This window comes from Corvus cornix, chromosome 19, assembly GCF_000738735.6.
Source record: "Corvus cornix cornix isolate S_Up_H32 chromosome 19, ASM73873v5, whole genome shotgun sequence".
Classification (NCBI taxonomy): Eukaryota; Metazoa; Chordata; class Aves; order Passeriformes; family Corvidae; genus Corvus; species Corvus cornix.
This window is the reverse complement of record NC_046348.1, coordinates 5000900-5027948: the sequence shown is the minus strand read 5'-3', so window position 1 is coordinate 5027948 and position 27049 is coordinate 5000900. Positions and strand designations below refer to the sequence as shown.

At 49.9% G+C, this 27049-nt stretch overlaps 1 protein-coding gene across 4 annotated transcripts in view; it reads left to right on the top strand.

Moving 5' to 3' along the window:
• Nucleotides 1-27049, top strand: part of DTX2 (deltex E3 ubiquitin ligase 2) — a 35342-nt gene that overhangs the window by 2199 nt on the left and 6094 nt on the right. Inside the window, exons 2-6 of one of the 4 annotated variants that reach the window (XM_039562932.1) lie at nt 192-457; nt 2700-3083; nt 7758-8343; nt 16544-16602; nt 23453-23584. In XM_039562932.1, the coding sequence (XP_039418866.1) occupies nt 2777-3083; nt 7758-8343; nt 16544-16602; nt 23453-23584 (1084 nt within the window). In that variant the 5' untranslated portion in view covers nt 192-457; nt 2700-2776. Of the gene's footprint in view, nt 1-191; nt 660-2699; nt 3084-7757; nt 8344-16543; nt 16603-23452; nt 23585-27049 lie in introns of all 4 variants that reach the window. The other 3 variants (XM_039562934.1, XM_039562933.1, XM_039562935.1) reach the window with 3 other exon arrangements.

Sequence of the window (27049 nt, the reverse complement as noted above, 5' to 3'; positions counted from 1 at the left end):
TGTGTAACACATCCCAAACTATGTCCCACTCTTCCCCAAACCCTTTCTGCCGTGGTGTAACGCTGAACACTGTACAAGCAGCTCCAGTATTGAATTTCTCAGCTTTTAATATTTGTGTGCTGCTGACTTCTCAAAGAGAAGTCAGGAACTGCAACTTGAGGCTTTTTCTTTGTCATTTGCCATAACTCCAGGACTTGTGTAATTCTGGCCTACTGATGCTCTCCTGCATTCCTCGCTTCCCAATCCATGCAAACAATTGCTGGCTCCAGCAGCGTTCAGCAAGAACTGGAAGGAGGCTGAAATACACCCCTTGCTCCTCCTTTGGAACAGCAGTCCCAGCGCAGGAAATATTTTTCCACTCTGATGGGGAAGTGAATGTTGGAGCACGCGACACTCACGTGCAGCCAGCCCGGGTACCTTCACGTGTGGTCCAGGATTCACAGCATCGCACGCCGGGGTGAGGGATAGGCTTTTGTCACCCAGCTGATACCCCAGCAAGTGTGAGGTGGCACGGGAAGGAGGTGGCTTTTGTGCTGCGGTGTCTTCTTGTTTGCATTTCCTGCTGCTGTTTCAGAAAGGAAGGAAAACGAATCGCTGACTCCCTCCTCACAGCCTCCCTCTTCTCCTCTGCTCTGCTTGTGGCTGCAGATGAATATTTGGTAACAACTTCGGGGGGAAAAAAACTGTTGGTTTGGGGTTCAGAGCACCTAGTGCAGGTGGGTGGGACAGAAAATGCCACAGCCTGGCTTTGGCTTCGAGTCGAGCACGGACAATGCTGGTGGTCCTTGAGGTGGAGAAGTGTTGGTGTGAAACCTGCCATAAAAAGAACTGGCAGAGGCAGGTGTTGTATTTGATACCTTAAGTCTTAATTTGCTGTTTTGAGCAGTAAAATAACTGTCCTTGGTGTGTTAGGGGAGAATGTATTACAAGGAAAAGATTAGTAGCAGGGACCAGGGTAGGATCGTGGCGATCCAGAGCGGTTTGTCACCAAGACCAGTTGAGCTGGGGGTGTTGTGTAAAAATCTCAGAGCAGCTCATAAACTAATTTACACTGAATTCCTGGGGAAAGTGTTGCTTTCCTCTTATAAATGCAGACGTGTGGGTGTGTCTGTTCTGCGCTCGCTCTTCTTCTCTGTCTTTTTTAAGCTATCAAGCCACACGGGCATGATGGATGGGACACTCCACAGAGCGTGGGATCTTCCCCCATCCGGCAGGAATGTCATTCTCTGTGCAGATGGCATCCTCCAGTGGAAGCCACCCACTGCTGCTCTGCCTCTTGGGAGACCTGAACTTTTCTATTGGATGGGAAGGAAGCTCGCAGCTCCCTGCTGACTGCTGAGAGTTAAGCGAGCAATCAGTGACGTGAGACCTCAGGAGGGAGAAGGCGAATTTATTTTAAAACAAAATGAGTTTCACTCATTCACAGCCAAACCCACCTACACACGAGCACCAACGTGGGGATCTCCAAGTGGTTGTCCAGCATTTGGACAGATGTGTGTCCAGATGGTTTGGACAGGATTTCTTGGAATGACACAACAGACAAGAATGTCAAATATCAGACCTCTGGTGTCTCTTGGTGATCATGTGATGCCTTTGGATCTGCTCTTTTTACATCCCTTGGGGGCTGAGAGTTGTGATCTGTTCTTGTTGGAATTTATTCACTGGCCTTTGTGTCTTTGTCTGGTGTCTTTGGGCTCCTACCCCTTCTCCATTCTTCCCTAAATCGTCTCTTAAGGGCTTGAGTCTCTGATGTAGATTATCCCTTGTTTCAAGATGTTCCTTGTTTTCCAACCTGAGAAGCTGCAGATAGGTGTGCTTTGATCTTAAAGACCTACTAAATCACTGCCCTCTGCACAGGCAGTTGATTGTGCCCTGTGTTCCTCCTGGTTCTCTTGTACTCCTTCCCATCTGTTTTTTGCTGGGATTACACTCAACTAAATAAGTATGTGTACTGTGATTTGCAAACTGCATTAAGAATTGTCTTCTGGCTTTGTTTGCATGTATAATGCTGCACAGAAGGAGTCTGAGACTGATCCTGGGCCAGAACTAAGTGGTCAGAAGCCTGAAAGGAGCTGATGGTGTAGCTCTGGAGCTCAGATCAGTGTGAAGAGTTTGGGAACCACTTGTCAGTAACTAAGTCATTACTGTGAATGAGTGTTTGGCCATCATTTGGGAGCTCACATTGGGGTGGTCAGTGTAATGCTGCCAGGAGCAGTGCTGAGCATGGGGAAGGGGCAGAATGGCAGCTTGCCTTGGCACACTCCTGGCTAGTGAATGTCTGTCTGAACTCATGCCAAGGCTTACAGGTCTGCCTGACACAGATCAGCAGTGGCTCAGGGATGGTTTGGTACAGATCTGTGGTGGCTCAGGGATGGTTTGGTACAGATCTGTGGTGACTCAGGTGGTGTTTGGTGCCACAAACCACAGGAAGCAAAGTCTCAGTGAAGAGTGTTTGCTCTCAATTAGCAGGAGAAGTTGCCAGCATTGGCAGGGAGTGAGTGGTGGTACCTTACTCACCCTCAGCCACAGGGTATTGAGGCCAGTCTGCTTCTCTGGAGTCTCTTAAATCCAGAGTGAATGTCCTCTGTGAAGGACAGACAGAGCTTGTTTCCCTCTCAGATGGCTTGTGTGATATGGGTGCAGGTTGGGGGGATTTAGGACATCATTCTCAGCTCCCTGTGCTCTGTTTCTTGTTGCAGGTCCCCAGGAGAAAATGGTGTAAGGCCAGTGCAGCTGCCACTTCCAATCGCGGCGTTTCCAGACCTCAGGGAGGAACATGGCAGCAGCTCAGGGATCGGGAAGCAGTTCAGCCGGGCCATCCGGACTGCCCAGTTCTGCCCCGGGGCACAGCAGCAGCTCCACGGCAGTGGCTGTGTGGGAATGGCAGGATGAATTTGGCAGGTGGAGGCCGTACCGAGGCAATGTCTGCAGCTACATCGAGCAGATTATCCAAGCCTCTCAGCAGAAGGGCCGGCGCTCAGGGTCGGGGCTGGTCAGCAGCATCCCTTTGGGACGTGCGGATCCCGCCTTGGCTCCCTATGTCATCGACATTCCAAGCTTGACACAATTCCGGCAGGATACAGGTAAGGGAGCTTCCCCACCCGTTTTGCTGGTGTCCTTGGGGATAAGCAGGGCCTCATTCTGTGTGTAAGAGCCCTGCAAAGCTCTGCTGTTTGCTGCCGTGCTGGGCAGCTCTGTGAGCACATCTGCTGCTCTCCTGATGCTGTCTGCTGCCCAGTGTGGAAAAATCTGTGGAGCTGGGTGCAGGCAGACAGCTGTGATGTCTTCAGGAGCACCATCATGGGACCCCTGGAGCTCACAGCCTGTGAGCCAGAGCTCTGAGAGCTGGAAACTGCCCCCCCCCCCCCGCCCCATCCATTCAAGATCACTTCCGTAAAAACGGCCTTTTTACGATTCCAACCCTCCTGCTTGAATCCCTTGCTCCCTCTGGAGCTGGAGTGCCAGCTGCTTTACCTTGGCATGCAGCCCTGCTCAAGCTGCTTGTGAGTGCCTGCGGCCCCCGCATGACACCAAAATGCTGCAGCAGAATATTCCCTCCACTTGTGCTGTGCGAGCCTGGCTTGCTTCCTCCCAGGGAGAAAGGGCAGGATGGGCTCAATAGCAGAATTGAGACCTGATTTTCATTCTCCTCTCTTCTGGGGTCACTGGGAGTAGCAGCTCAGAATCTGCTGAGATTACTCCTGCCCTCTTTTGCTCCAGATGTGAGCAGCTGGAGCTTAGAAAAGGGCCAAGGATGGAATGCATGCACTTCATCGCTGGAAAATCCAGGGAGATCCCAAATTACACACCCCAAATGAATGGCTGCTTTGGAAAATTTTCCATCCATCGGGTTCCCCTTTGCTGCTATCTCCCATCACTCCAGGAGACGGTCGAGCATCATCCCAAGCTTTAGAGAGAGGCACGTGTTGGTTTCTTGCCAGTTGAAACAGTAAATGAGCAATATTTGAATCAACTGCCAATTCTGACAGGAAAGGGAAGCGGTTGGAGCAAATGTGAGTGGTCATCACAGCTGCATCCGTGTTTTTATTCTGACCTTAGGCTGAGTTTATCTAGCAGTGTCCTGGGCAAGGTGAGGAGCTGTCTAGGCTGGGTGCCTTGGCAGGTGTGCTCAGCTTGGCCTGTTTAAACATCTGGAAGGCCAGCTGAGGCTGTGGCTTCGAGCAGTACAGCATGGACCACCAGGGCTGGCACCAGCAGCTGTTTCTTCCGTGTTTTTTTCATGCCAAACTTGTGAAGGAGCCTTCCAGCCTCTGGCCCTTTTCAGCCAGTGCTCCAACACGTGGACAGCAGTCCTAAGCTGTCTGGTGAAGGTGAGCAGAGATCCTGTGGGAGGGTGGAACGTGTCCCAGTGTGAGTGGGACATTCTTTTCCACATGCACAGCTGTCTGTCCTTAGAGGGTTTGTATCTCTTTAGACCCTCATGAGAGCTCTCAAAACACCCAGTGAATATTGTCCATTGCAGGGTAGTTTGGAGTAGTTCATCTCTGTGGGACAGTCCAGTTCAATTCTGGAAATGATGTTGGCTGGTATGATCTCATCTTTGCTTGGTCTAGATCTAAGTTTGAGCTGTTCATAACAAAAAGGCTGATTCTGCTCCACAGCTCTCCTGCAGTGTTTCCCATCGATCCAAAGGGATGCTGATCAGAGTGGCCAATGCTGTGAACCTCCCTCCACAAATACCTGTGTGCTCTGCAACGTGACTACTGGAAAAGCTCTCATATCCATTTCCATGGCCCAGTTCTAAGCAAAGCTTTTTCTCTCTGCAAAGCTCTGCCTTAAACGTGAACCTTTCTGAGCAAGCCGCCAGCTGAACTTTGTCATGTGCTGGAGAAAAGAATCTCTGCAGGAAACATCCCCATGAAAAATCTTTAAACAGTGCAAAAAATAGGCTGTTGTATTCTGCTCATTAGCTATTAGACAGATAAATAGGCTCTTCAAAGGAAGCCAGGGAGAATAACAGGAAGCCAGTGTTAACGGGAGCAGCGTCCCCAGCAGCAGGGAATGACAGCTGTGCGGGGGGATCTTGTGGGCAGGATTAGCTGTCGGCTTCAGCTGCTGCTCGAGGCAGATTAGCTGAGAGTGAGTGCAGGGGAGCAGCAGGAGTTGTCCTCTCACCACAGCTGTTTGCCCACCCCGGAGAGGAATGCCAGTTTCCTTGCCAGCCTGGAGGAAGGGGGATGTTTTCCAAGTGCAGGGCCTTGCTCTTGTTGTTCACTCCTAAAACCTCTTTTTGCTGCTGTTTGAGGGTGTTAAAAACACAAGTTGCTTGCAAGTAAGTCCTGCAGTCCTCTTTGTGCTGCTTTTAGCTTCCCACCTGCCAGTGGAGCAGGGGAAGCCTTGCTAATCTCCTGAGATGTGTCCCACTGGACACCTTGCCTAACCTGTGGTAGTCCCCTTTTTCTGGGAGCAGGTTCATCTCTAAATGTAGTGTGTGTCTCACCATCTCATTCCCAGTCCACTTGATGGTGGTCACCTAAAAACAGAGACTAGACAAGAATAAGAGAATAAAAGTAGGTATTTATTTGAAGGGCCTTCAAAGGCACACCCTGGGCAGTCCAAAGCCTCCACCCAAGATGGACCCTGGGTCATGGGTTCTTCACACTTTTATAGGTTTGGTCCATTTGCATATCAGGGTTAATTCTCCAGTTATAACTTCAGTTAATGATGTAATTACCCCGAGGTTGCCCCTCCTCTCAAGGCTTTAGTTTACACATTTTGGGGCCTGAGACAATCGAGGTATCCTTGGAGAGCAAACCTAGAGAGGGTTTGTTATGTCTGACCAGCCTGAGAGAGCAGTAACTAACGGGGCCACACGAAACTTCAGAGTTACACACCAGGCAGTACAGGACTTGAACAATATAAGAGTTAAAACCCAAGGCATCACAGTCTCATCCCTAGTCCTCCTCCTGCTCAGGGGTTCATTCCCGAAGTTATCCACCTTTTGAGGCTGTGGGTTTGTGTTTCTGAAACTTGGCAGGACTTGCGGGATAGGAGCAGTCATTGCTAGAGTTTGCTTTTGGTTTTTTAGTCTGCTTTCCCACTAAGATGTCAGTTCCAGGCTGGGAAGGTCACTTTGGTTCTGCTGATACCTTCTGCCAGAGGAAGGTCTGGTCCCACAGGAATCCTGAGCACCATGGTTGAGCTATTGGGGAGGTTGCTGTGTTTCACTGGCTGCTAGAAGTGTTTTAAGTGTGCTGATGAGATGATGTTTGCTCGCTGGTGTCACTGGAGAGTCCTGCTCTGCAATAAGCAGGATGCTTGGTGCTGCTCTGGAGCCGAAACACAAGCCCTGGCATTCCTTGGTCTGGCACATTCTGCCTTTGAGAGAACCTTAGCCTTTGTGTTATCTCTGGAGCTTTAGCAGTGCTGAGATAAGGACAAACAGCTTCCACAACATCCCAATACTATTGGGTAGAATAACAGCAGCATGATCCTCATGGCAGCATCCAGGCGGGCAGAGCCTGAACGCAGCAGCAGTTGGATTTTGGCAGTGTGGAGTCTCACGAGGGCTGTCCTCCCTCTTTCTTGGGATGTGCACGTTGGGTGTGAAGCTTGCCTGGATTGCCCGTGCACCACAGAGTCACCAGTGGTATCCTAGGGCAGTTCTCCTCAGGCTGTAGGTGTGGATAGTTGGAAACATGCAAATTTTCACCTGGGGTCCTGGAGCATAGTGCCATAACTCTCATGATCTCTTTAGAGGCTTTATTTTTTTTTTCCTCTTGGTGCTGTTCTTTTAACTCCTCCTGTGTTGTAACAACTCACTGCACCCCAGTTCACCCCCACATTCCTAGATCCCCCGACTTGCTTGCCCCGCAGCTTTTCCTGCTCCTCTTTCTCTGTGTGGAATGCTGCTGAGGGTTTTTCCTGCTGCAAGAACCCATTTTTCAAAGGTTTCAGAGCTTCTGTCCTGTTGGGTGGCTTCCTTCCCTCTCATTAGGCTGCTGCTTTTTTTGAAGTAAGGGATAAAGTACCCAAGAATGAAGTCATCCTGGAAAGCCAGGCTCCGGGGGGTTCGAGCTCCAGCTGTCGCTGTCGAGTTGCCTTGCAAGAGTAGTGTGTCTCCTTCCATTTCTCTCCCTTTGTCTGAACAGCTGCTCACTCCAGTTTTCAAGTTACTTCATTGTCTTCCCCTCTCTAGTCTTGCTCTCTCTCCCAGCAGTCAGGAGCCTGCAGAAGTTTGCCCTTCTCCAAAGTCCTTGCCCCTATGGGATTTCACCCACTCTCCTAAGAACAAAATTGCCCCGACCCTTGTGTAACAAAGTGGGCGTTCAGCCCCTTAAGTGCTCCTACAAAGCACTTCCCGATGGTGTCTTGTCTCTATAGTTACTCTGTTGTCAAGGCTGTGGGAGTTGGTTTTTTTTTTAACCAGATCTGTGCCTGAGCCTGATTTTTTTTTTTTTCTTTTTACTGTTTTTTCCTTTTAACGTCAGGGAGGCATATGTGATCACTGTGCCTTTGTGCTTGGGTGTGTCTGCGTCTGCATCCTCTCTCCTTCTCTCCTTTCCCACCCTTCCTCCTAGCAGCTTTTGAACCTGCTGCCAGCCCACAATCAGATTTGGCAGAGGGACAGGGATCTCGGAGATGTTGCATTTCTCTAAGCTTCATGAGCAAACCCAGCCTTGTTGAGAAGAGAAGGCAGCACAGATCTGTGCAGAAACAAATCCCTGGTACAGCATCCCTCTTGGTTCTCTGCTCACTAAATTACTGTGTTTTTTCTCCCCTCCTCTCCCACACAGGGACGATGCGGGCTGTCCGCAGGCACGTCTTCCCAGGAGACTCTGCTGCCGGGCAGGGCGTCATGTGGGAGTGGCAGAACGACGATGGTGGGTGGTCCCCCTATGAGATGAACGTCTGCGTGTTCCTGGAGCAAGCCCATGCCACCAACCACCAGCGAGTCGATCTCGGGCCCTTGGGCTACAACTACGAAGTTGACTTTGTGGCTCAAGTCCAGACCAACAAGACCACGAGGTTCCGCCGCAGCGTTCAGAGGCGTTTGGACGCCCCGTACCCGGTGACAACCTCCACCACACCCCTTCACACAGGGGTGGGATGTTCTTGCCAGCAGTGCTGGCCAAACAGCGGGACTGGTCCCATCACCACACGCTACCGTCACTCCATGACAAACTTTCCCAACTCTTCCACTACTCATCAGGTTCCTGGGAGGACAGCGTCAGTAAGTTCCTCCAGTGTCGGCTTCGTGCCCTATAACAAACCCACTTTGACTGGAGCAAGGTCAACACCAAGACTCAATGCACAGAGCGCCTTGGTTTTGGCTCAGACTGGGAGCCTCAACACAGCACTGGCAGCATCTAATGGAGTCAGGTACAGATCCCAATTCACCTTTAAGTACCATATGTGTGTCCAAGAGATCTGCTGTGCTCAGGTCTGCATCATCCTGGAGCCTCTCTGTCCCAGAGGACTTTACAAGGGTCTTCTCCCTAGGACAGAGAGGTTTGTGCTTGTATATCCAGTACAGTGGATGAAAAGACTTCTCCTCTGCTTTCTACCTCTTTTCTTCCCGTTTGAAACATAGTCCCTGTTTAGCGGTCTCCCTGAACCACAGGGGAATTCACTCAGGTTGAGATTCTGAAGGTTTGAGAAAATTAGTAGCGATCAGTGGTATTTTGGGTTAGGTTAAAAAACAGCTTTGAGGGGGACCGAGTGAAGGAAAAGGGGACTTGTAAACACATTTAATTCAAATTAGGCAGTAGAGTGGAACACTGCTCTTCATTTTAAGCTCTTCCCCTTCAAGGAGGGACCACAGGACTCCTTGCATATGGCTGAAACCTCATGAACTCTGTCAAAATCAGGTGTCCAGGCTATTTTCCAGGCTAAGTGGTGATGCAGAGCAGAGGTGCCACTGGATCCATTTTCACTGTGGCTCTTCTCTGACAGCTGAAACCAGTGTGCACCTCAGCCTGGGGTTTCAGCTCCTATCAGCTAGAGCTGAAGGAGGGCTATATTTGCACCTTACTGTTGGGGGAGGAAGAGCTTCACTTCTCTTCAGGCCTTTTGGTTGCTCCCAGCTCAGTGAAAAGCAGAGGCTTGTGGTCTGAAAGCCCGGCTCCTCTCCATGGCATGGGCTGCTGGGGCAAGCCACAGTTGGTTATCCCACTTTCAGGATCTTAATTCTTCCTGTGCACAAGCCCTTGCTAGCAGAGGTCTGTGTGGCCTGTCTGCGGCAGTGCTGGCACCGAGTGTCTGACCCAGCAGGGGCTGGCTGACTGCTCCCTCTGTTTGTGAGTGGCTGGAAGTGGCAGGGCCTTGCACTCACTTCACTGGGAATAATCCAGCTGTTGAACCCCTGAGAAACTGCAGGGGAACTTGCCAGGGCTGACTTACCTGTCCAAGTAAGTACAGAGATAAGAGATTTAGCAGAGTGTTGGAAACACATTCTGCTAATTGCACAAGGCACAGGAGTTTGAGGTTTGTTTTGAATCTCATTTGTGCTTTAAACAAGACCGTGAATCTTGAGATGTTAGTGTTGTATCAGGACTTTCCCTCTTTGGGGTCATCTGAGTGAAATGACTTCTCACATCCTGTTCTTCTTTCTCACGGTCTTTTTTTGGTGCTTTTTCTCCACCTGGTGATTTTTAGTGTTGCCTTGAGCATCCACAGTGCTTCTCTGTTCCAGTCACCTTCGAGTAGGGCTGAAAATCGGACCTCAGTACTGCCTGCAGGAGCCCCCAGTAAGGCTCTTGCTGTCTCCTGAAGAAGCTGCCAAATTCCCCCTCTTGCAGGAGTTACTGGTGGGTGTGTGGGGCCGCTGGGCTGCCTGGAGCCCCCATCCTTCCCCAAAGGATTTGCAAAGTGATTCAGGGTGGGAAGTTTGAAAAGGAAGAGCCAAATACTGCAGCAGTTGCCCCACAAGCCTGTCTGGAGCCGATCGGGGTCTGGGGTACGTGGTGTGCTACTGGTGGGGGGACTGGCTGTCCTGAAAGGAGGGAGGATGGGAGAGGGTTGCCATGGGCTCCTGACCGTGAACTGAGCCCATGGCCCAGGCAATGCTGACTGGGAGGAGAGGGATGGCCAGGAGGTGCCCAGCAATGCCGTGGCTGGTTGAGGTCGGGCTGTTTGAACCTGTTTTGCAGCTCATCTGTTTGTGTTGTGGAGGAGGTGAGGTGGCTGTTGTCCTGGCAATCATCCCTAGCCAAGCCAGCCTTTCTGGGGGATGCAAAGGGATTGTACAGCTAAATCTGTGCTGGGGACAGCAGGACATGCCACACAGGGCAGGTGGCAGCTCTTTGGATACCTGGGAATGTGTGAGTGCTGTCAGACTTGTGTAAAACCCACATCCCCAGTGAGCCCCACTCCACGGGCTGTCTGTTCCCTTGGGGTGTGATCCTCAGTCCTTTGGGATCAGTTGTCCCAGAGTCGCTCTCCTTTATCCCTGCCAGAACACAGGGGGACAATCTCTGTCTTCCAGCAGTGTGCCGTATGTGAAAGGGACTTTTTCATCCCCAGCTGACAGCTCTGGATGGCTTTTCCCATCACCCCTGGGCTAGGATTGAGTCAGAAATGCCACTGGGTGGGTGTAATTGCTCCTGGCTGGGGTTACAGTCTTGGGCTCATGAAACCCATGTTCCAGCAGAAAATCCTTTAATTTCTGTGAATTAGGGGAAACCTGAGTAGCAAACTCTAACAATGTGTTTCCTTTAATTCCTAAGCCCAGAGCATTCCTGGGTTATTTTATCCTCTAGGTTCCCTGTCTTCCCCCCCTCAGACATAGCATGGTCGTTAGTTCCCCTTCCCTTGCAGTCAATGTCCTGTATCACCCAATAGTCTAACCTTTTTGGCTAATTATCCTGCGTTAATTATCCTGCCAAGGGTTTCTGGCTGTGTTCTCTTAGCTGTGATGTGCAATTCCTGTGTTGAGCCATGCTCAAGAGACCCAAGGGATGGGAGCACTGGACCACGGTGGATCCTCTGGTGTCTGCTAAAGGTTGTGTTGTGTTGTGTTGTGTTCACCCCACAAGCTTTGGCTCCAAAGCAGCCCTGACAGATTTCTTGCTTTTACAAAACTGCTGATCTCCACAAAACTTGCAGAGGTGGCTGAGCTGCAACTGGCAGGGGGGCTCAAAAACTCGTTGGGAGAGACTGAAAGGCAGTGTAGTTGTTTACGCCTAGTTTCTTGAGGAAACACAGCTAAATATGGCAGCACCTCTCTCCTGCAGGGCTGAGAACGAGGTGCAGTTCATCCTGGAAAGCTGCCTGGGTCCCTGTGTGGCTGTGACAGTTATTTCTAGCAGGCAAGCAGGCAGGGATAGCCCCCAGAAGGGGCATGCCCGGGCTGCTGTGCCACTGAGGGTGATTAAATGTATTTCCTGCTTGCTGGAGGGCGGGTGCTGGTGTGAGAGCAGGCGGAGCTTCGGCACTGCCAAATGCACTTTAATTTCCTCCTGCTCTCAAGAGGGTCAAAGCCACTGGAAAACCCAGAGAGGAGTGCCAAGGCTTAACTAGATGCTAATATCCTTGGCTTTGCTGCTAATGAATTACATACATGTGGGCAAGTTACTTTGCTTCTTGGTGCATTAGTTTCCTCTCGTGGATTAAACACAGTTAATGAATCCAGCCTCTCTCACAGGCAGTGCTGGAATCTGCACATGGAATGTGCCATGGCTAGGGTTGTGTCCTTATCTCAGCACTGTTAACCAGATCTGGGAAGCAGGGCTTAGCTCCCCAGGATCCCAGCCACCTCCTGGCACATCCTTCCCACCCCACATGGGAAAGCATCAATTCCCTAGGGCAAGAGCTCCCCTGTTCCTGCACTGTGCTGTCTAATTACAGAGTAAGACCTCCTGAAGCACAGTAAGGAGTGCCCTGCTTGTAATATGAGCGACTAAAGCTGCAGGAAGCAATCTTCTGAGGGATATTAATTAGTGTCCCAGCCAGGCAAATCCCTACAGTAGCTCTGCAGGCTTCTCTGAGCTTATGTGGCTTTGGCTGCTGGTCTGGACTGTGCCTACAAATAAGGCAGGCAGCTCAGGGGGGCAGGATTTTGTATAAAACCAGAGGGAATGGGGGTCTTGGGAGCTGGAAAAGGATGCTGGCAGAATTGGGGTGTTCCTAAGAAAGGTCTGCTGTTGCACCCCAAAATCCCCCATGGGGAACACATGCTTTGTAGGATCAGGAGGGACCCTAGCCAGGGCCTTTCCTTTTTTCTTTCCACCTTTGTATCCTTCACCTTTGTCTGTAGGCATTCCCATGAGCTCCTTGGGTGGTGAGGAGCTCTCCTGGTGCTGGTTGCACTGTGCCCACTGTGACTTGTCCTGCAGCCCTTTTAGCCAGCGTGGTGCTACCACCAGGTGGGGTCATTAATGTCACCGGACACTCAGGGAGCCCTGGGAAGGGGTTTGGACCTTGAGGTGTTGTGGCAGCACTTAGTGTGAAGCAGGGCTGGATGCTGCCCTGATCTGTGAGGAGAAGTACTGGCTATTCCCCAGAGGGCTACAAAGATGCTGAGATACAGAGATCTGTGGCCATGATACAGAGATCTGTGGCCTGCTGATTGTGTGCAGGGGAGAGGAAGGAAGAAAGGGTTATATCAGGTGGAGAGGATGAGTTCCTACGGGCTTCCCTAATTCTGCTCCTTTAGGATATTGTGTATGTGTGGCTCAGGTGATGGCTCCAACCTGGCCACTCAGTGTTTGAAGTGGCAGCAGCCCTGGATTCCAAGCTGTTGACACATTTACTCGCTGGACTTGTGCTTTGCTGTCTCACTGGTGTTGCAGATTCTTGAAATTCTGGAGAAGCGAGTGGGTTTGCCATGCTGACATATCCGTCTGCCCTGCCTGCTTCCCATAGCAGAGTGCCTGGGAACCAGCGATGGGAAATCTTACCAGGATCTTCTTGCTGAATCTCCAAGGATATTGTCTTGTTTTGCATCCTTTTATTCACAACCTGGTGATCCCTGTTACACTCAGGAACATCCAGCACACAGAGCAGTGGGAGAGCAGGAGCTGCAGTGAACAGCAGGACAAAATTGGGCCAGGAAGGAGGAATCAATACCAGGAAACATTCAGAGAATTCAGGCGTTGACTTTCAGGTGTTGCAAGCACAGCCTGAACACTTGGCCAGGAGTTAAAGGCACTGCCTGGCAAGAAATCTCTGTGGGCAGCAGGAGCAGGTGCCTCGGTGGATCCTTCTCATCTCTCCACACTGCAGTGGTTGCTCTTGCACTGATGCTGCCAAGATCTCCCTTAATCAAAACATCCGTTTTTCTCCTAACGGAGCTGTTCTCAATAAATCAGCAGGACCTCTCCCCAGAAGCCAGCACTGGTATGGTGATGCTGGAATATCTTGAGCTTGTGCTGTTCCATTATTGGATGCACAGCCCATGTTACACTATAATAACAATATCCTTCCCTGTTACCTCATCCCCTTCCCCCCCAAAACCCCACTTCAGACCCAGGGTGGGCTCTGAGTAACATTTCTTCACCTTTTTTGGCACAGCAGTACTTCCTCCCACACACTGTGGCTGCAGACCGGCCCAGGCAGTGTTGTGGTACCTCAGAGCAGTGTGGATTTCCCTTGATTTCATCAGCCTTTGGGCTCTCTGCTGTTGTCACAGACCTCGAGGAGCGTGGCAGCCCTGCTCCCATGCTGCAGAGTGGATGGGGTCAGCACATCCCACAGCACTGTTAGCTGAGATGCTGCTAATGAATGTGTGTATTTAGTGAAATAAGTATTTGGTTTCTCCCATCATCACATCGGTTGGCTCAAAGCCTCCAGCAGCCAAAGCTGACACACTTTGCCTTTACCCCAGGAGTGCAGCTGATCAGTGACTGTTTCCTGGCTCATGGATGGTAATTTATCTGCAGTGCACTCACAGCTTCCCAAACTTGATTGCTTGCAAATGCATCAAGTACTTACCTGTTTCTCTCTGCAGACCTTAAGGGCTCTTCTCACTTCTCTTGTGGTTTAACCCAGCAGATAGTTAATCACCACACAGCCCCTCAGCTCACTTCATCCTCCCCCAGGAGGATGGGGGAGAGAATTGAAAAAAAAGAGGTAAAAATATTGTGTTAAAATAAAGAGAGTTTAACAGGACAGAGAAGGGAAAGAAAGTAATGATGCTGATGATAATTAAAATGTACAAAACAAGTGATGCACTAAGCAATTGCTCACACCCACTGACCAATGCCCAGCCAGTTCCCAAGCAACAGCCCTCAGTAGTTTTCCCCCTGCTTTCTCTTCTGATCATGGCATCCTGTGGTCTGGAATATTCCTTGGGGCACTTGGGGTCAGCTGTCCCAACTGTGTCCCCTCCCAGCTTCTCGTGCCCCCCAGCCTCTGCAGTGGTGGGGTGGGGTGAGGAGCAGAAAAGGCCTCACTTAATGTAAACACTGCTCAGCAACAACTAAAACATCCCTGTGTTATCAGCATTATTCTCATCCTAAATCCAAAACACAGCACTGTACCAGCTACTAGGAAGGAAATTAACTCCATCCCAGCTGAAACCAGGACAACTTCATACAAGTTCTGATTCATGGATGACTTGGATTTGAGCCTTGCAATGAGGAAAGAAGAGTGCAGAACTTCTCTGCCATCTTTTCAAAGCGTGGTTACCTGTGATTACCTTCCCAGGGCAGCTCTGGGTTTGCTTTCTCCAGCCTCAGGTGTAATGACCCCATGCTCCAGCCTTTTGGGAGGATCCCCTGCCCCCACCTCCTTTCCTGGCACAGTGGAAGGTTCAGCTCTGTGCTTTATTTTATTTTTACCTTCCATGGGGAAGTGAAAGCGCCCAAGGTGCTGCTTCATCTCAGGGCATGACAATGAAACACAAACTCTTCATTATCTGTCACATGCAGGGTCACAGGCTCAGTGGTGTCTTCTTGGCTTCTTAGTTGGAGGAGGAAGTGAGGGAATGTCCAATGTCTCTGGTTTTTTGGGAGCAGTTCTCTCAAGTTCCTGGTCCTCAAGTGTCTGCAGCTGGAGAACAAGGAGTCCTGCTCCTTGCCATCCTCTGAAGAGGATTATAGGGGCAGAGATGACGCAAAGGGCTGAGATAAACAAGTCAGGAAGTACCTGAGAAAGAGCTGTGACTAAGAGGGTGAATCGGGAAAGAAAGAGAATCATTAAGACATCTGATTTAGAGCCCTTTGAAATCACGGGGAAGATTTCCCCTGTGTTTGATGGGTTTGAATTGTAGCCACAGCAGTCCGTTGCATCATTTGAAGGCATTGCAAAATTTGGGGCAGCAGAAGGGAAAGCACAGACTTTGAAAGAGGCAGAAGGGAAACCTCTGTGGTCTGGAGAGCTTTATAAGGGTCTGGGGATGCTGGTCTCACTTGGCCAGGCTGCCAGAGCTGCATCAAGCCCTTGGTCCTGCCTGGGGCTCTTCAGGGAGTTCAGAGCACGTGTGGGAACCCATTCCAGGAACCCATTCCAAACCGTGGCAGGTAGGAGAGGGGAGAGGTGGGGATGCCTCCCTGTCAGGGGTGGAAGACAGCCATGTGTCACTCAAAAATATTTTCAGCCCTGGTCATTGTTATGGAAATGTGAACAAAGATTTTAGCAAGACTGAAAGGAGGGACCTTTGTGGTACCGTTTTGGGCAAGGCAGCTCTTGCATCCCAGCTGGACAGAAGAAGTTTTCCCCTAAATAGTGGGTGAGATTTGGGCTCTTGACCACCTTAGTCTCTGAATTCCTAAGCAGCTGAACAGGCTTCTGTAATTTTGGAGAGCCCATGGAGATTGTTGTCTGAATGCACCATGTATTAACTGCAGCTGAGGTGCATGAGCCTCATCCATCCCAGGCACATGGGCCACCTGAGACAAAGCCCATGGGTGGCTCCTCTGTGCCAGCATGATGGATTTCAAATGTTCCTGCTCTGCTCGTGTGGATCCAGCTTTCTTTCTCCTCTAGTGACCCCCACATCAGTGTTGATGTTGCTGCTCCCCTTTCCTCCCTAACTCCTGCTGCCAGCTAATGGCATAACCCTGGCTGCCCACATATCCCAAACTCGAAGTACAGCTGCCAGCACTGCCAAAACAAGTAGATGAGGACTCTAAAAGGGATGTTGGGTGTCCAAATTCTCTTGATTTCCAAATAAAAATGGGGGTTAAGCTCTTCTAAGTCTCCTCCAGCTTTTCCTCCCTTGTCCCCACATCCCCCTTGGATGTGTAGTGCAGGTTGGCTGCTCATAGGAAGCTCTGTGGTGGAGTAGCAAGAGCAGGGATGTATCACAGGATCAGAGCAGGGTCCAGCAGGAGGAATGGATGACTCAGGAGGAGATGGGGCTGGAAGCAGCTACATACAGCATAGCCCTAAAGCCCACCTTGCAGGTAAGTTAATCTAGGGGAGAGCTCTGGTAAGGACACAGCTCCTTAAATACAGCTGCTGGACCAGTGGGAGAAGGGTGCATGGGTGAGGGTCCCAGCTGGGGCTCATCTGAGCAATTAATCCCTCTTAATATATCCAGGGCCCTGGGCCTCAAGAGGGAGTAGTGCATTGCTGAATTGTCTCTGTTTTGTTTGTCTCTGATCCTTGCTGTTAAAGTCATCCTTTTTTCTCTCTCCAGTGCCCAAACCCTGCCTGTCAAGATGTCTAAACCCAGCAGAGTGAACCAAGCCCTGGCAGGTAAGAACCCCCCTGTGCTTTATTTGCTCAATCCTTAGGATGAGGTGAGTGAGAGGTTTGCCTTTCTGTGGCACTTACTTTCCATTTTTGACTTTTGGAAAGAGTCAGAAATGCTGCTGGCAGTTAAGGTTTTAGACCCAAAGACTTTCCAGAAAAGCAAACAGGGCAAATCTGGGGGAGAATAGGATGGACAAGCCTTAATAACTTTTTTTCTCATGCTGAGGCTTCAAAATAAGTGGGATTGTTTGAGGCATGGCTATTCATCATCTTCTGTACATGTGGATGAGCAAGTAGCAAAGGAAGGGGTATGTGAAGCAAGCTCAGTGCTGGCTGCTATTTTCTGCTTTTATAAAGTCAAAGGAGAGAAGTGGTGTGAGATTTTGTGTGGTTTTTAATATGACTTTTTACAATGTGGCTTTATTTAAAAAGCTCAGGTGGTCTTTAGCTTAAAGAGGATTGTGATGCCTTGTGTTGGGAAAGGGGAGAAGTTGAATCAGACATTGTCTCCTGGTGCAGCAGAATGCAGGCTTGCTTGTTATCCAGACCTGTGAACACAGGACTAAATATACTGAGAAGTGTGTCTGGGAGGGATGAAAGTGCCAGTTTTCAGTGCTCCTTTTCAGAGTAGATTTGCCTGTTAAAGTTTTGAAATGGCATTGTCTTGAAAATGACAATTTGTGCTGTCCTCTCCCAGTGGAAGCATTGCTGTGCCAAAACAGTGACTCTGGTATGGTGGTGCTGGGGAATTTGGGTGCTCTGCCCAGAGCAGAGGTCTCTGTACCGGCACCAACTGTGTGCTCAAAACTCTATCATAACCTGGTAGAGGAGTGGAAAACATCTGATTTCTGGTATTTTCTGGAGTTTTGTTGTTCAGACACCACAAAATGTCTGTTAATCCTCTCCTTCCTCTGGCTCTTGTCCATGCATGGTCTCTTGAGGTTATTAGCTCCAGGGATACCAACCTTTGCTCCTGAGCAAGCAGAGACAGTTACATTCTTGTTTTTCAAGGCAATGGTTCCCACCTTATTCCAGAAAGGGTGTTTGGTCTCTTCTTGAGTGCTAGGTTTTACCCTGTGTAAAAAGGATCCTCAGGATTGATGTTTCCCTTCATCTAATGTTGGCACCATCATGAAAACTGCCTTGCCTGTATCTGTAGCCAAACTGGCACTGCATGAAGACTAACACAGGTGTCCTCTGACAGCATGCAGCCCATCTGTCTCCTCCTTAGCAAATCGCTGTGGAAACGAGGTGTAAAGTCAAGCTCAGACCTTGTCTTGGTGGGTGACCTGAGCAGAACTCCCCTTGCTTATAACAGCTCTGCTTTTCATGCCCTGGCTGTTAGCACTGACTGTGTAATTAGGTACTTAATCACATAAAGGTAAATAAAGCACAGAGCTGAAGAGCTCTGATGAATCCAGGCTGTGTTAACTGTGATCTCATTCTCCATGTACAAGAGGTGGAAGAGGTGAATGTGTGTGGTCTGTTTATGCCTTGTGGTGCCACGTTTAGATGTAAAAGGCTGCAGGAAATCCCAATAGAATAAACCATTAGCCACCATTTAATACAATAAAATGGTTAAATTTGTACTTGGTATCTCTGTTGTTGCAGTCTGGGGGTGTAAAAGAAAAGATAATTACTCATTTTAATACTCTTTACCTCTCCCTGAGGCAGCCAGCAGGAGACACACAGGAATGCAGGGAAGTGCAGAAGCAACTCCTTGGGGTCTCCTTCAGATCGACGCCTTTACAGAACACAGCTTTGGGTGCTGTGCTGCCTTTTGCCAAGTGTCCCACACCTCAGAGGTGCAAGGGAGGAGGGAAATCTGAATTTGAGTCCTCAAAGTCACATAGAAGCAGAGGAAAGATTAATACAAGTTAATTAGGGAGCGGAAGGAAAATAAATCTCTGCGGATATTTCTGGTGAAAAGCAAGCAATGGAGTTCTGGTAAAAAGAAAAAGTTTTGTTGAAATATTAATTGGCTGGGTCTTTAGGGACACCTTCTTCCTCTCTATGCTCTGCTTTCTGGTTTTAGAACCTCTTCTGGGAAGTGGTATTTTGTTCATAATTAAAATCCTGCCGATGGTGTTCAAGTTACTCGTTACTCAGGTGATTCTCTAACACAGGCTGGGCTCCTTTTGTTCCTCCAATCCCCACTGCATGACTGCTTCGTACAACATCAGTGGAGAAGGGTGGGGGACAACGTTGTGAGGGAGAGAGAAGTCTCAGACATAAATGAAGGAGGCTTTATTTTGGAAAATGTGTCCAGCAGTCTCAGAACCCTTGGTCTCTGTCCCCTGGTGCCTCAGCAGCTTTAGCTCTGGTTTGAAGCTGGACAGATACAGCCCCTGAATCTCATGGGTGATGTTGAGAACTGCTGCAGGTGCATCTCTTGGATGCAGAGAGAAGCTGTGGTGGCTAAACAGGAGATGAGGAGTCCTGTGAGTCTGAATTAGAAGCTGGGTTTTGTTTGTGTGATGGGTGCCTGGGGATTTGAGTCAGGGATTTGTAACACTGTCAGCCCCACATCTTCTGAAAGCACCTCTCGGGATCCCAGAAATCATGAAGCTGACTTTAAAACCATGTTTTGTACAAGAAAGTACAATTTTTTTCTTTGCTTTCTGCTGTTTTAATCCTTCATGGTGCATGTGGAACTTGTCTTTTAAGCTTTTTCTTTTCCCCCAAGTATTTGATCAGTACAGTGAAATGCCAAACAGGTCTAAGCAAACTGTTTAACCACAGTGTTGGTGTTGAAGGATCAGCTGGACTAACATTTCTTGGGAATAAGGGAGTTTAGCTGGTGTGCCTTGGGGCTGAGGGGTGGCAAGGTGCTCTTATAAAGGCCCTTCTAATGCTATTGTTTAAGATGAAATCTGAAAAGGAGCTTTTTGTTAAATAAAACCGAGCTTTTCTTGTTTGCATGTTTCCTGGAGCTGGGGCATTTGGGAATGTGCTAACCATACTGATTTTGCTGGTGGATACAATTGTACAAATGCTTTTCTGAGATCTCACATTATCTGAAGGTAAGCTCTGCCCTGTACCAGCCTGAGGTCTGTGCAAATCCAGGCCAGTGACCAGAGCTGGTGGCCAAAAGGGCATGTTGGGCTGGGTGTGAGTGACTGTGTGGCCAACACTCATTACATAATGTCAGGGTGTTTTTCCTGTGCTCAGCTTCTGTACAGGATGTTACAAAAAGTCCCTTATTTACACAGCAGGCTGAAAAAAGTTGGTGGATGTTGTCATAGCTCCAGTGAAAATAATTTTACCCCAAGGAGCCACTAATGTTGTGTTTCTGGCCCAATAAGAGGCTTTGAGCAAGAGAAGAAAGGCAGTTCTGCATGTGGTTATTGCACACATAGAATCAGATCCCAAAGGATTCTTTGCAAGGTTTTCTGTCCCCTTCCTCCTGCAGTCCTTGCAGGGAAGAAACCCAGAGCCCAGTGGAAAGTGTGAACATAGAAAATAGTATTTTTCAAGCTCCTGGACTAGCTAGTGAGCAGCAGGAACTCTCACAGGAACGTCTCCAAAGCAGTCTTAGTCTGGGCAAGCTTGTCATGTTGCAACTTGTATTCAGGTGAGAATTTATCCGGGGCCAGGGCTCCACTTGCTCCTGGCATAACTCCACACATGCCTGGAACAGGTTCTGACTTGAAATTGTTGTGTCCACAGGTCAGAACTGGATGCTCAACCTGCCCACGTGACTTGTGTCTGTATTATTTTGGCACTTTGTAGGAAAACACCCTCTCATCTAAGGCCTGGCTCAGAGGATGTCCCTTCCTGGGGACTCCAGTCACCCAGCTTGTGGGAAGATTGTTAATGCTGAGATTTCCAGTATTGTATTTGAACTTTAAAGGCAGCATAGCATGGCTACTGGGGGTTGACATGAGGAAGCAGAGCATAACACCAGAACCTTTTTGAATGCTCTCTTTACTTGAATCTGCAGAAGATGATTCATTGCATGTAGCTCCAAAGGTAGCAGAAGCTTAAAAACTGGCCAAGAAAAGGTAATTTACCGTTTATACCTTTTCTTGAGCAATTTGAGATTGGAGAACATTGAGTTGGGGTAATTCTCCTGGTCCCATGTTTGCCCTGTGCTGTATGTCTGTGTGGAGTTGCAGGTGGGTTCGCAGCTCAAAAACCAAAAAGTTAATGGAACCAATGGGGTTTTTTGGTTGGTTTTTGATTTTTTTTTTTTTTTTTGGGGGGGGGTGTTTTGGGGTTTTTTGTTGTGGTTTTGTTTGTTTGGGTTTTTTGTTGTTTTTTTTTGTTTGCTTTGGTGGTTTTTTGGGGTTTTTTTGTGATGATTCATGATGCTGGCAGACAGTTTTGGACACCTTATTCCAGCTACAAGGGGGGCTGCGTTACCGAGTAGCTGAACTCACATGAGGTTCTGTGGCTCCTGCTTTTTGCTTAGTCTGAATTTTGTTGCCCTCTGCTACTGAGAGTCTGAACCCAGTTGTTCAGCCTGTGCTTCTGTTTTCTCTTTTTTCCTGGGTTCTGCATGCTAATGTTAGCAAGACAGTATTGATCTCTTCAGAAGAGCACATTAATTTTGCATTTGCCTATCAGTCAGCTGTGCGTGGGTGGTGATAATCCCTGTTAGTCTTTGGACTCGCTTTTCAAATGTCAGTCTGTGCAATCAGTGCTATTGCACTGCTTAGAAACAGCTTTTTTAGAGACAAATTTCATGTTCCTTTCCTGCACCAGTTCTAGGAATACTATTGTGCAGCCTCAGTGGGGTCAGGCTGAGATGATTTCCCCAGCTGTGGCAGGAGATCTTCCCCTGTCTCTCAAGACTATTGTTCCTCCAGCCTCTCTAGTCAGAGTGATTGCTGCTGCTCTTCTTGGAGTATCTCTGACTGTTCCCTGCTGGAAGGGGAAAGGACCTGAAAGGTGCAGGGGGCAGCTTTGCTGCTGGGCTTTGGGTCTCTCAGCTGTACTTATTGAAAAAACAAGTAGCTTTTGTTCTGGGGACATTTATGCTCTTCCTTAGGGCTCCCTGGGAGTAGTGGACTGCTGGCTTTGATGGGTTGAGAGCTTGCAATAGGCTTGTGGCCTTTAGTTAGGACTTTAAGGGAGTTATTTTGGTGGTGAAATTTCTGGATCTGATGAGCTCTCCTTGGCTCTGCCTGGTGCTGTCAGGAGGGCAAGGGGTACTAACCCCGTGTTTGTATGCTTTGGAGGTCCTCTGGCTCTGCAGCTCCTGGGAACTGGGAGAACTGTAGATCTCAGATCTAGATCCACTTTGAGGGTGATCCGTGGCTGCCTGGTTACCTGTTCCCCTTTGGAAGTGCATTTCACCATCCATTGGGCAGCCTGGTCTTGTGGTCAGCCCAGCTCTTCCAAAAGTTCTTGGGCAACCCTGGGGAAACTCCTTCCTCTGTCTCTACCCCTCTCCCTGTATTGTGAAACCCCTTCTGTCTGTCTTTTGATCCTTAAGTAGGAAAGTTTTAGTAAAACCATTCTACTTCAGCTGTCAAGAAAGGAGTTGAACAGCTTCTGGAATATTTGTGCTCAGACCTTACGAAAAGGAGGTACAAATTGTGGTCAGCACTGTGTAGGAGTAGTTCTGCTCGTGGGGCACTGACACAGGCTTTGCACAGGGGATTTGTAGTCACAGGACAGAAGTTCTTGACTGATTGCATATTTGAGGCAGAAAATAGTCTTACCACTTACACACAAAGCTGATGCTTCCCATCATAACTCGATTTTCAGTCATGTGTGGGCAAGGTGCCTCATTTTTGTCCTGAACAAGTGTGCTCTAGAATCTTCCTTTCCCCACATGGCCAAGTAGAGGCTTGCAAAAATAAAATGCTTGGAAATCTCTGCTTTGGCCATGCGTTACTGAGCAGGAATATCTGTAGCATTAGGATGTGGTTTGCGTGGTCTGCTCTCAAAGGGGATTTCTGGGGGAATGCTGGCTTTTAGGTTTTCTGCTGTTGGTTTGCAGCTATAAGCATTTTCTCTTATTTCTGGTGCTGACTGTTGCAGGTGGGAAGTTGCTCTTGGGAAAGCAGAAGCAGGTGTTCTCTTGGATTTAAGTGTGAGAGCAGTATGGTACCTTGGAAACGTTATGATTTGTAACCAGCCTGGATTTCCCAGGCAAACATCATCTCGGATCAGCATGATCAGTCCTGTAGCTTTGTGTGTGCCAATTTTACCTTCAGGGAATGGCTGTCCTTTTCAATGATTCATTAGTTTTATCAAACTGCATTCCATGGATTCAGCTGGCTGGGATGGGGGAGGATGAGGATTGCATTGCTGCTGGGGGTATGAGGAAAAACCGGAGTGCCAGGGAGGAGAGGGTGTGGGGTGAGTGGGGAGCTGTGTGGGGCAGCTCTGCCCTGGTGCTTGAAGGCAGCTCAGCTGCACTCTGGGGATTGGTTCAGTGTGACACTGTTGAAATGAGTAGCTTTAGGGGGGAGCAGCTGGGCAGGACCTTTTAGGGGTTATGGGTGATGATCTTCATCCTTCAGGGCTGCTTCCAGGGCTCTGGTGAGCGGGAGAACTCTGCACCACAGCAGACTCAGTGCCTGAGGAGCCCTAAAGCCCAAAGAGGAAGGTCCTATTCACACACTAGCACAGAGGGTCACAGACAAGACACGTGCCCACATTTCCCTCCCTTAATTTGCTGCCCGGGCTCCTCCCTCTGAAAACCTCCAGATCCTCTCCTTGTGCCGACTCCAGCCCTGTTACCTCTCAGACGTTTTATGCCCTCAGAACTAAGGACTTGGGTTTTATTTTATTTTACTTTATTTTCTTTTTATTTTCTTTGAAAGGTTAAAGTTTTTTTTTTAATGAATGTGTTTCCCCGTTGTTTCCTTCCTGCATGTTGACCTCGTACCCACTGTAGGCATGACAGCTATTCTGATGTCAGCCGCCGGACTGCCCGTGCACCTCACCCGTGTGCCGCAAGCTGCCAGCACCCATAAGGCCACTAAAAAACACAGCTCAGTTAAGGAGGGGAGGAAAGTGTCCAAGAAAGGTAGTTCCTGCTCAAACTCTGATGTTTGCTTCCATCTCCTTTTCTTTATCTCTCTGCCCTCCTCTTTTCCTTTTGTTTCCCCCCCACCCTCTTGGCTCTTCTGGTTTGATTGATGATGTTCGTCCCGGTGAGGGGAGAAGCAGGACATGTCTCCCCTGACCAGCAGTGTCTCTGACAGGCTGTAAAATACCATGGTAAAGTAGGTGTGGTCCTGTGGTAGGTCTGCTTGTTTCCACACAAAATTAAAGCTGGAACAGATCTGCTCTCTGCATGTCAGACTCCATCGACTTCCCCTGTGATCCTGCTACACCCTCTTAGGGAGTGTCCACATACCAGGACCTTCTGAGTTGTTGGTGGGACAAGTCAGAGAGCTGAGCGGCCATTACAAAGAACATCAAATCCGTATGTGCTCTGCAGAGAAGATTTGCTTGTGAGCCATGTTTGTTGTGACTGAGTCATGGGATGACAAGGATCTCCCAGATAAGCAGGCTCCTGAGTCATGGAGGGCTTTCAAGGGCAAATTGCAGAGGGTTTGTTCTCTCCACCTGAGTCTGGGGTGGAAGGGAGTGGAGTGGAGTGCTCTCAGGTGGGTGTGCCCTGGCAGGAAGGGATGGATTACCTCAGCTCTCCTGCTGGGCGGAGCCACCTTCAGGGTAGAGCCTTCATTTCACCTCTTCATACCTCACTGGCACCCCTCACCTTTGCAGAGCCTGTGGCTCCCAGTTTAGAGCCTGGATCCCATCCCTGTGTAGCAGGCTGCAGGGGTAGGTGTGAATCCAGCCTGGTGTAGCTGTAGAGGTTGTTTGCCAGCCCTGGCACAGGGATGTCAACCACCACCAAACCTACAGCGTGTCCCCCTTTGGATAAGCCAAGTGGGGACTGGAGATGTTCAACATAGAGATCTTTACCTTTAAGAAAGGGAAAAGCTCAGAGGTGGGGAGGAGGAGATACCTGCCTGTCTGGGGAGTTTGTTGGTACCTTTTTCTCTCTCCTCGGAGTCCATGAAGTCCAAAGCTGTCTGAAGGAGGCAGGAAGGAAAATAGAAATTAAATGAGGAGGGAGGTATTTTGTGGAAATGCATTGTGGAGAGAGCTGTGAGAAGGAGTGAGAGAGCAAATGTGGAGTAGGATGTGTGATGGAGGGGGAGGAGAAAGCAGGGGCGGCAGGAGAAGCAGCGAAGAACAGGAGGAGCAAAGGAAAATGGGAGGTGAAGGAGAAGAGCTGAGCAGAGGTGGGTGGCAGAGGGGCTGGATGAGGATCGTGCTCCATGCAGCCAGCTGGCAGAGTGGTGGGGTTGTGTGGCTCCTGGTGCTTCATTCCTGGCACGGGTAGCATCCAAGGACAGGAATGAGGGCTGGGTGGTGGGAATGCCCTGGAAACAGTGCCAAAAGGGAGCTGTGGCGAGGCCACGCCCTCCCACAGAGGCACTGGCTTGTCCCTGTCACTGGAGGAGCCCAGAACAACGAGGGCCAGGCCTGCACTGGTGTTGGCCACCTGCTGCTGGTTAGTGACATGAAACAGCTGTATTTAGGTCATGGGATGGCCACAGACACAGCTTGGCTGGCTGCTGCCTTCTCTGTAGGATCTGTTGGTCCCAGGCGCTGCTCCGCTCGCAGAATCCAGCTGTCCCTGGCACCGCGGGGGTGTGGGGTGCAAACACCCAGGATGCTGCAAGGGTGGGATGTTAACAGGACAGCAGGATGTGTCTTGTGACTTCTGAACTGGGTGGGGAGAGCAGCAATGCAGGGCATGGAAAGGGGAGTGGGAAGAATGGGACATGGGCTGGGAGGTGAGAGCAGCACACACCGCACCGGGTGTCCATTGGGTGTCCCCTGGCTGTAGCTGTGCACCCCATCAGCATCACTTCTTCCAGTTCCTGCCCCAGGGCAGGCTGTCGCCTCCCTGCCAGCTCTCCAATGCCACCTGCTGGGGCTGGGACACCCGCAGAGGAGCGGAGAGGCAACACCAGTAGGAGGGATGGAATGGGAAAGGGGCATCAAGCATCTCTTTCTCCCATCCAGCATGGCAGGATTTGTCCCAGCTCTCCTCTTCCTGCCCAGGATGTGCTGCAGAGGAGACTGCCACATCAGCCTTTTCCCACACTGACCCATGAGAAGGGGAACATTTCAGTGGTTTAGGTTGTTAAAATCCTCCCTCTTATTTTAAAAAGCGGGATTCCTGTTGGTGGGGGCTGGAATGCCAGTCCTGTGGAGTGCCTCACTCCTGGGATGCAGAGAGTGTTCAGTCCCTTCCAGGAACAAGCTGTGTTCGTACAACACCCCTCAGGGCTTAGGAACACTTTTCTGCAGTGCAGGTGCTGAGCCTGACTTCTGGCCAGACTTTTCTCTTTCCCTTCACAGACCCTGACGCTGCCAACAGAAATGGGTTTGTTTTGTGCCCTGAATTTCTGCATTGTGTGTTCTTTCCCACATCCTTTTAGGATTTTCCATCATGGAGAGCTCAAGCAAGAGCTCTTCATCCAGGACTAGACCCAGCATTACACTGACCACAACCAGCTGGTGGTGGGTGCAGTGTGCCCCTCCTGAGCCCCTTCTCCCTCCCTGCTGCTGCCAACCCTGGTCCCACACGGGGTGAGGCAGTGCTGGTAGAACTGCAGCTGGCTCGGTGAATAGCTGGGTGTGTTAAACAGAGGCACTAATTAGTCAGGACTCGTTAGCATTGTTGCTGCTCTGGCAGGGATGTCTCTGGCACAGCCAGGTGCTGCAGGGCTTGGGGAAGCCGTAGTCTCTGGGCAGGCTCTGTGCTCTCCGTGCTGGCACAGGGCTTGGCAGCCTCTGCCATCCTGATGGATTGGTGCTGCCTCGGGATGCTGCAGCTGCTGCCTCGTGCCAGCATCGCTGGCTGGGACCTGACTGCTGTCCAGGAGGCAGGAGGGCAAGTGCCTTGTCCTGCTCTCTCACAAGTGCTGCTTGTGCATGGAACTGGCCACCACAGAGCTCCCCAGCCTTTCCAAGGCTCTCCAGGGGACTGCTTGGGTCTGCTGTGTCACTTGTTACCCACTTCCACCTGGTGAGGAGGTTTCCCTGCACATCCATCCTCTCTGGGATGGGCAGTCACTGCAGGTGCTGCAGTGAGGAAGGAGAGGAGCATGCTCATCCTTCCTTGCCATCCACCTGCAGCTGGATCTGCAGACTGTGCCAGTGTTTATGGGATGGGTGGGAGCCCCTCAGAGCTGGGAGATCTTGCTGTTCCCCTGGGGAAACATCTGCTGAGGGAGACAGACTGAAAAAACAGGGATGCTCTGGTTTTTCCTGCTGAAATGCAGGATATGGAGAAATCTACAGACGCGGCCTTTGCAAGTCCAGGGAGCAGAGGTGATGGGAGCTGGTGTGACTGTCCATGACAATAACTAGGAACAACCAGTGTATGGCCTGCAGAGGGTATCAAAAAAAGTCTGCTGCAAACCATATGGCTTGTTTTGGGATACAGAAGGAGATATTACTG